This window comes from Cryptomeria japonica, chromosome 7 (genome assembly GCF_030272615.1).
Source record: "Cryptomeria japonica chromosome 7, Sugi_1.0, whole genome shotgun sequence".
Taxonomy (NCBI): Eukaryota; Viridiplantae; Streptophyta; class Pinopsida; order Cupressales; family Cupressaceae; genus Cryptomeria; species Cryptomeria japonica.
In genome coordinates, this window is record NC_081411.1 from 406,158,299 (window position 1) to 406,167,524 (window position 9,226).

Here is a 9,226-nt window from a genome sequence, read left to right on the forward strand (position 1 = left end):
TATATAAGTATGTCATTGCAACTTCTGATATAACAAGCTCAATCTTCTGAAGCAGTTTACTGAGTGGCAAGGCCCTTTTCCTAAAAAAAACTTATTATTTCTTTCCAGCCACGCTTGCCACATTAAAATGGATGGGCTAATTAATTAGCAAGCGACAAGCAAAAGTATATTTGGGAAATAAAACTAGCTAGCTTTGGAAGAAGTTCAGAATCTTGTTAGATCTCAGATCACTCCATCCTATCTTACCTTGTAACCAAGACCAATAAATGGAAGTAATCGAACAATTTAGAAGCAAGTGGTCTGAGCTTCTTAACTATGCGAACACCCTTGCTTTCGATAGATAAGGTGAGGCCCAACACAAATTTGAAGGCCAGTTCAATAAGGTGGAGGCGAGCATCAAACTTTGGTAGCCATTCTTTATAGAGTATGATCCAGATTCTGATTTCATCTAGGTAATTTCATCTGGTTTATAAGAAAGGAAAATGGATCTTGAGGCCACTACATCCTCATAGACTGCCTTCTGGTATACTAAGAAAGGAATGTCCGAAATGGACTTCTACATCGAAGTAAAAACCTTTAAAAACAAAAACATTTTTAATAAATGTAATTATGAGTAATTTAGATTAATTACCTCCAAGGTCTATTATAGTTATATATGGATCTAAACACTTTGTCAATAAAAACTAAAAGCATTTAATTTTAGTTGTTTATGACATTTAAATTCATAAATAACAAAAGAAAACTATTTTATAATTAATTTTAATTACAAGATTTTCTACATTATTTTAAATATATAATATAGGTTAGAGATAATATTATTAATTATGAAGGGTTGAAAGTGTCCCTACATAAAATTCTCTTTTTTGTCAATGATAAGGATAAAATGAATATAAAATTATAATATAATAATAATGTAATCTTAATACATTTTTTGTTTTTCTTCAATATTAATTACAATATAATTATATAATAATATTTTTTCATTTTTTAAGTAGAATAATAAACAAATATGATATTTCTTGAGTACATGACCTATACTCCTTAAAATTAGTATCTAATTTTTGAAACTTCATATAATTTTTTAATCTTTTTATAATATTAATTATTAAAATCTTGGAGGAATATAGAACTAATACTTGAGAGCGACGAAAGACAAAAACATGGCAGCATTTTTAAAAGAGGAATATAGAACTAATACTTGAAAGTGATGAAAGGCAAAATCATGGCAACATTTTTAAAATATAACGAAAATTTATTTTTTTGATTTTAACATTAATATATTCAAGTTCTTGTGCCATACGCTTGTATAATTAAAGTTAACGTTTCTGTCCAACCTCTTATAATTATATAATATCCTTTTTCTTCGGTGTTTCCTAAAACAATACGCGGAAATTAAAACTCTTGCGGGCAAGCTACGGCATTGAGGGAGAATATTTGCTAAAAATGTCATTTTTCGTCGTCAAACAATGCCTCTCATTCTCCACCTATAAATACACGAACCACAGGCTCGATCATGCAAGCCTTCACGTTGAAAAGAAACTGAGAAATCATAACATCCAGGATGAAGTTATTCGTTATTCTAGCCGTTCTTAGTATTATGAATGGATGTGTTTATGGATCAGACTCTGACCCTCTGACAGACTACGCTCCAGGAGTAACCTCTTTCACCCTCCATGACATTTTCACTAATGGAGATGTCATTGTCGACACAGGAGGAGTACGCGCCGCCGCTACAGTCGCCAAGTTTCCTGCAATGGAGTAAGATTATAACCTACTAACTATCACTATTATTATTCCAAACCCTATTTATTTCTTTTGCAGTTGTAGTGACAGAATATGGTATTGTCTCAGATCACAGGGGCTGACGTATGTGAGGTTCAAGATGGTTCCTTGTGGGGTGAATTTACCGCATACCATCCACGAGCCACAGAGATGCTTGCCCTAATCTCTGGAGGGCCTCTTCAAGTTGGTTTTGTTGACACTCATGGTAAAACCTACTCCTGCTTTACCCAGCTTTTATTATTGCAGAATCACTAATGATGACGTTTAAAATTAGGTAATGCTTTCATCGATATTCTGAATCCTGGAGATATCACCATATTTCCCAGGGGAATGATGCATTTTGAGGCTAATGTTGGGAAGGAAGAAGCTAACTTTATCTCTGCCCTCAACAGCCAAAATCCTGGTGTTATGGTAAGATCAATAAATACATACATTTCAGTCTATTGATACTTCCTAATCAGGAGATTGATAATCCTTTTGTGCTTTGAATATGGCAGCCAAGCAGCGTGTCGATAATGAAGCTGCCCTCGATAGCCGTGGCTGCAGCCTTCAACATCAGCCAACGGGACGTGAACAAATTAGAGTCACGGATATATTGCAGTGGAATTGGATTAAAGCTAATGCCTGGATGTGGTGTGTGAATTGTTATTAAACTGTGTTTTATTGCTTTTTTGGGGAAAAGCTTTCCGTCTACTTTTTGCACCTTTCCTCAGGGATTTGTGAACCATGTCTGAATATATGAGAATGTTCCAGTACCATAATTTTATTGGGACTACAAAGTAATTCATGTTAATTTTCGATGACTAGTGTTTTGAAAATATCTTAATTGCTTTTACTCAGCATTAAGCAAGAAAATAAGGCATTTTTAACTGGTACAGAATTTATTAATTTTCAATTTATAATAGATGTTAAAGAGATTGGCATTGGTATTTTAGATGTTATATTTAAAATTTATATTACGGTTTTTTTTAAATATATGTTGATTGTATTTTACTTTTTTATATACAATTTTATATATTGTTTATAATTTCATATAATAATTGTTTGGGAATCTTTGCCTTCATAATATTGTAATAAAAATATATCTTGTAATTTTAATTATTATAATTTTAAATTATTATTTTTGATTAAGGTAAATGGGTTTTACAGGGACCCAAAACTCAAAAGTTTTACAATAACCAGAAAATAAGCATTAAAGTCCATAACCAACAGCAAAAGCTAAACAAACATGGGCCAAACCCACAAAACAACCTACAAAACAAAAACGATTAAGACTTGCAAAAACATAGACCTACTAATAAGAATGCATCATCTCTGCATTCTTCTAAAACACTTTCCTGTTAATAGTCTCCAAATCGTCCATGATAAATCTCAAGCTGCCTTGCTCTTGGTTCTTGCTCTTGGTATGGGTACACGAACCTGTCATAGTATGGGAACAAGAAATCTGACCACCAACACCCTTCACTTTCTTCTTCTGCTTGAAATTAGAAGGAGTCACACTGGCAATGGGATCAACACTGCAATCCACAATCATATTATTGACACTCATCAAACCTTTCGAACTATTATTCATGGCGCCCTTGCTGATCTCACCCAGATTTTTCAAACTACCTTTGATTTCTTCAACACTCACCTCCAAATTCCCTATTCTACTTTCATGATTCGATTTCGACTTATCCACATCCTCACTAACTTTCTGGGTCAATTGGAGGATTTTCTCAGATTTATTGGGTCCAGGGTTGTCCGTAAAAGTATCTACAATACCCTTTATACCCTCTTTTAGGACTTCAATCTCCATGCCCATCTTATAGAGACATTCCATCTAACTGTTGGTCGCAAGGGAAGTGCAATCATCCAAATCTGGGTCAATGACAACCCTCCCCTCTTTCCCAAGATCAATGTCAATGGGGATTTCAATCTTAATCTCCTTTTCACTATCTATGTTGCCCCCCCCTTTCCAGATTTGGGCTTCTTTGATTTGGGTGAGACAAAGTCAATAGGCTTGGTCCCCAGATTTTGGTATTTACTAGCAGCCCACCTAGGGTGTTTGTTGCGCCTACTACTTCTAGTCCCATGGGTAATACTTTGATGGGACCCTTACTAGAAGGGAGACAATACTCAAGATCATCAGACAAATCTTAATTGTGCTAGTCCCTGGCAAGCCCGCTATCTCCCCCCTTCCGAATTCGTGTCATAAACCACCTGAACCTCCGGTTTGGAAGAAGAAACATGGGTTTTCATAATAGGGGATGACTTGAATTCATGGGCCTTATTATAATCTATAATGAGACGGATAAGGCCCTCATGGAGGACCGGGTTATCCACATTCTCAGCATGTTTCTCCAGACTATGCTTTAAGGAAGAAAGAGGATAAAACGGAAAGAAGATTTTCCTATTGTGCATGAAGTGATTCAAAATGACAAAGTGATATGAAAAAATACTCTCATACCGATGTAAAGTGGAAAATTGAACCATAGTGATTCCCCAACTAGGAGAGAGAAAGAAAATCACTTGGATGATTTTCACTTGGGAGATACTTTACATTCAAAAGAGGGGTTGAGTTCACTAGATCCAAACTCTAGGGTGAATAAGGATCTAAATGCTAAGTGAAATGCAAGGGTGCAATGCAATTTACCCTCTTTTGTGAGTAGAAGAATTGACTTGTGGACTATGCAGAAAATGAAGGCAAAATAGGTGAAATAAGGAGTTATTGATTTGGGATCATGTTGTAACTTCAGATCTAAGGTATTTAGATTGATATGGACCTGCCCTTCAAATTTGGAGAAAATTCATCAAGACCATGTGCAACTTCAAAAAGTCCATGCATCAAAAAGAGTTTTTCTATCTTTGCAAATGAAACCTAACCCTGCAATTATAGCCACACACGTGCAACCTACACACAAAAAAAGAAGGGAAGAAGCATTGTGGATATGGGTTTTCCTTAGTCAAACCACTGTTGAGGATTCAACCTTGAAAGAAAGTAATTGGAAATACTTAAATGTGAATAATGGAAATGTATACCTTGTAGATTTGCAATTTGTTGATGATGGTTTCTTTGCTTCTTGAATGTAATCACAAGTGTTCCATGAAATGGAATGTAACATGACAAAATCCTAACACACACACATGCTTGCAAATGAATGTTGTAATGTTGCTCCAATGGATGAATGAAGAAGACACATGAAGAAGAAGAGTTGATGGATGCTTGAAGAATTTAACACTTGAATGCGTGATGACGATAATGGAGACCTTCCACTTGTTTACCCATTTTTTTCTTATGCAAATGAGCCAACTAGATCCAATTTTATACTTGCCTTGGAGGATTTAATTTTCCTTTCACCAAAGGCCAACATAGGGGAAATTAAATCCTGAATATAAAATTAGGTCTAAGGGTGAGATGGACCCATTTTGGGGCCACATAAAGAGGGATGAGAAGGGCACCATGCCCTTATCCTAAGGGGACCATGGTGTCACACCCCTATTCTAAAGGGGACAGGGGCACCACACCTTGGTCCTGCCCATTTTTTAGGCCTGAAATAGTGTCTAAACAAGTTGTAAAGTGTAGAAATGAGGCCCAGTTCCATGGTGGAGGCATAGATGGATTCCGATCAAGCGTGGGAGATGATATCTCCAAGGTAAGGGGCCTAAAATATGGTCAAAATTGCAAGGGGTGCAATTTTATGACACTACATTTAGCCCCCACTTTAGTGGGAGTATATGACTTATGCTAATACTGCCAATAAAGTAGAAGAAAGAGAGATAAAGATCAAAGATGCAGAGCAAGATCACAAGGAGTATAAAATGTCACTAATCTCGAGGAACCAAGCCCCCAATATTAGGATCTTAACTCACTCAAACATATGTAAGTGTACATAAAAAGTCACGCAACAAAAGCTAATATCTTAAGACCTCAAGTCAACTAGCTGAAGAGACCTCGATATAAAAAATGTCTCAATCAACTAATATCATTCTTGAAACATAAAATGCCATCTCATGAACACATATAATCATATAAAAAAACAAATGTGACATCATTAATGAACCATCAATACTAAAACTATGAATTAATGAGAGGAAGAAGAGAGAGAACATGATTACACACTTTGGTGATCCATGAGAAGAAAGGCGAACAAAAGGAATCATGGACATCTCACCCCTAGAACTAGGTGATCCATGGAGAAAAAAGGACATGGAAAACTAGCCACTACATTTTGTCTAGGTGATCCATATAAGGGAGGAGAGTGAGAACACCCTTAGTTCCACTCAACCTTGTGTGCGTGTGTGCAAGTGAGGTTCGAAGCACCTCATAGGAGTCTATGCTCGAGTATGCTACAACCTGTATAAGATGTATAGTACAAATTTTAAGAAAGTGGCGACATCTCACTCTAAGAGGTTGCCCTCTAGTTTCAAGAATGACCCATTGTATAAGAGAAAAGTGGCAACATCTTACTCTAAGAGGCTTCCCTTTGGTTCTGAGAATGACCCAATATATAAGGGAAAAGTGCGATGACATCTCATTCTGAGAATGAACCACTGTATAAGGGAAAATTGGTGACATCTCATTTTGAGAATTACCCACTATAAAAGACAAAAGTGGTGACATCTCGTTCTGAGAATGGCCCACTGTATAAGGGAAAAGTGGCAACATCTCGTTCTAAGAATGACCCACTGTATAAGATAAAAGTGGTAACATCTCATTCTGAGAGTGGCCCACTGTACAAGGGATACAATGCGCAATAAAAATATAATACAAAAGGAGAAGTGTGGGTACCCCCCTTAAAATCTCAATGTAGTTTAATGTTGATATCTTAAGAAAAGTAGAACAAGGATACCTTCCTTCGACACCAAGAAGATATTCATCATGCAACAATGTCATAAATACAAGAAAGAGAGAGAATACTCTTCAAGCAAGGATAATATAGTTGAAAAAGAGATATCTTGCTATAAGTGTAAAGGATATCCTTGGAGGAGAAGAGATATTTTATAAAAAGACATCTACCTCCAAGAGGAGTTGTCTTAGAAAAATATAACATCTTCTATAATGAAGTGCAGAAGAGAACAAGAATTCAATCCTTCCTCCTATTGCTAGGTGAAAGGGATTTTTGATGAAGGATGACTCACTTTTATCCTGATGGGGATGGGTGAATTTATTATAGATGTACATTACCAAGTGTGAAAGAGATTGTAGTCAAGAAATTACACCTCTTTTATAAGAGAGAACCCTTTGCAAAACAACAACAACTTCACATAAGGAACGCCATCAAGTAATAAAATTCACATCATATGCAAAATAGGAAAGAGTGGATCCTTATAAAAAGAGAGAGGGAGAAATATCATTGCCCCCAAGTGTAGAACAATGAGAAGAATTACACAACTTCTAGAGAGATATTACTCATAAGAGGCATATAGTTTCAAGCAAGGAATACATCCTAACCAAGGAACAAATGTACGCTTGCTTGAAGCATAAGTCCATTCAAGAAAGGACATCAAGTTATGAATAACACAATAAAAGAGGTAATTTGCAAAGAGAGAGAAAGAAGAAGGTTCATAAAAGTTCTCTCAGGACAGATTGTTCATAATAGACGTACCATTTCAAGCAAGGAAAATATCCCACTCATGGAATAGAAATGCACTTGCATGAAGGAGAACTCCATGCAAGAAAGGACATCAAGTTTATGAATAATGTACTCTATAAAGAAAATAGTGAAACCTTAGAAAGAGGAAAAGGAATATTCTTTCCCCCAAAGCATAGAGGCAAGAATAAATAGACTATTACATTGCCCACTAAGTATGATTGCACCTGAAACTGTACCACCATGAATGACAAGGAGCGCCCAGTAGGTAGGATAACTATGTCACATAGTGAGGAGCAACATAATAAGAACTTGAATGTTATTTTAAATAATCATGATGAATATGCCATTCATTGTCAGATGTTATTTTTAACATGCCTGAATCAATGTAATGTTGTATTTGTGATTTTGAACCTTGACACTAGTTAGTAGAATGCCCATGGATTTGATGGTATTTACAAAAAGAAGAATTTTGAGAATGTTGTTTATGTTTTCTTCTTTGTTTAGGAAAAAGAGGAGATATTAAGTTGGAATTTAGAAGATTGGTCAACATATTTTCTTGTTGTAACAAAATTAGAATGAGAAGGTGTGGATTTACAAGACAATGGAGAAGAAGATGTTGACAAAGGAACATGTTATTTATCATGACTTTGTCACTCACATTCAAGCATTTGTCCATTTCATCCATGTGTATGTTCAAAAGAGGGTTCACTCTTAGGGGGAATTGGATTGAAGTTTAAAGAGGCCCAATCAATTTCAAGATTTGTGTTAAGAGAAAAATTTGGAATATGAAATTCAGGCATCTTAGACTTTCTAGAAAAGGTAGGAGTGAAATATAAGGACCCCCAATCATCCTCTAAGAGTTCTTCTTTAGGAACTTCTTTGGTAGGAGATGGTGTATTTGAGTGAATTGAAGAGATGATTGTAGGAACTAAGAAAGAATATGATGCTTCACTTATTTTTGCATCAACTACCTCATTAGTATATGTGTAAGGCACAACATGATAATCAGGAAGAATTTTTGGTTTCCTAGGAACATGAATGGAATTGATTTGATTTTTGTTAGGCTCTTGATTTTTTGAATAGAGAGCATTATGATGAGACATATTATAATCCTCCTGTTCTAAGGTATCTTTATGTTCAAGACACTCATTAGGAAAAGGACTATCATATGTAATTAATGTTTCATCTTTGGGGGGAAGGTTATTGGAAGGAATAGAAGGTGAAGTGTTATTAAAATCATCCTCTTTCACCAAGGTACCCTCATGAGGGAGGATCATATGAAGAGAATAATCTACACCATCCACTAATGGTTCATCCCAAATAGGGAGATCATTAGGAAGAGTGTTAAAAGTACCCTCTTGTATCAATATGTCCTCTTTTAGGGGAGACTTTTTGGGAGAGGGATCATTTAAGGTCTCAATAAGGGGATTTTCATTTATCTTAAATCCTTTCAATTAAATAGCTTCATCTTATAGAAAAAAATTTGAGATTTTTCCAAATTGCAAGGAAAGAAGTGAATGCAATGAACTAAATTCGGAAAACACAATTGAAAAATTATGAAATCCAAAATGTAATTCAAATGAGATCTAGGAGGGAAAATTTGAATTTTGAATTTTGAAATCTAAGTTGCAAAATTGAGTAATGCAAAGTTCTAAGAACAATGATTATAAAAAATGAATCGATTTATTTAAAGAAGGTATAGTGAAATTTATAGGAATGAAGATAATTATCCAAAAGAGAGTGAAAATTAAAATTAGGGTTTATTGAGAAACCTCTTAATTTTGAAAATTGAAAGTTGTAGAATTGAAATTTTGAAATTTGAAATTAGGGATATTCTTAATTAACCACTTAATTTTAAACTATATCTT

General features: G+C 35.1%; 1 protein-coding gene across 1 annotated transcript; it reads left to right on the top strand.

The window, feature by feature from the left end:
• The first annotated feature begins 1,836 nt into the window (after positions 1-1,836).
• On the top strand, positions 1,837-2,423 carry LOC131053545 (germin-like protein 2-4). Its single transcript, XM_057988162.2, has 3 exons — positions 1,837-1,987; positions 2,057-2,193; positions 2,280-2,423. Exons 1-3 carry the CDS (start codon positions 1,837-1,839, stop codon positions 2,421-2,423), a joined length of 432 nt encoding a protein of 143 aa, XP_057844145.2.
• The last annotated feature ends 6,803 nt before the right edge of the window (positions 2,424-9,226 follow it).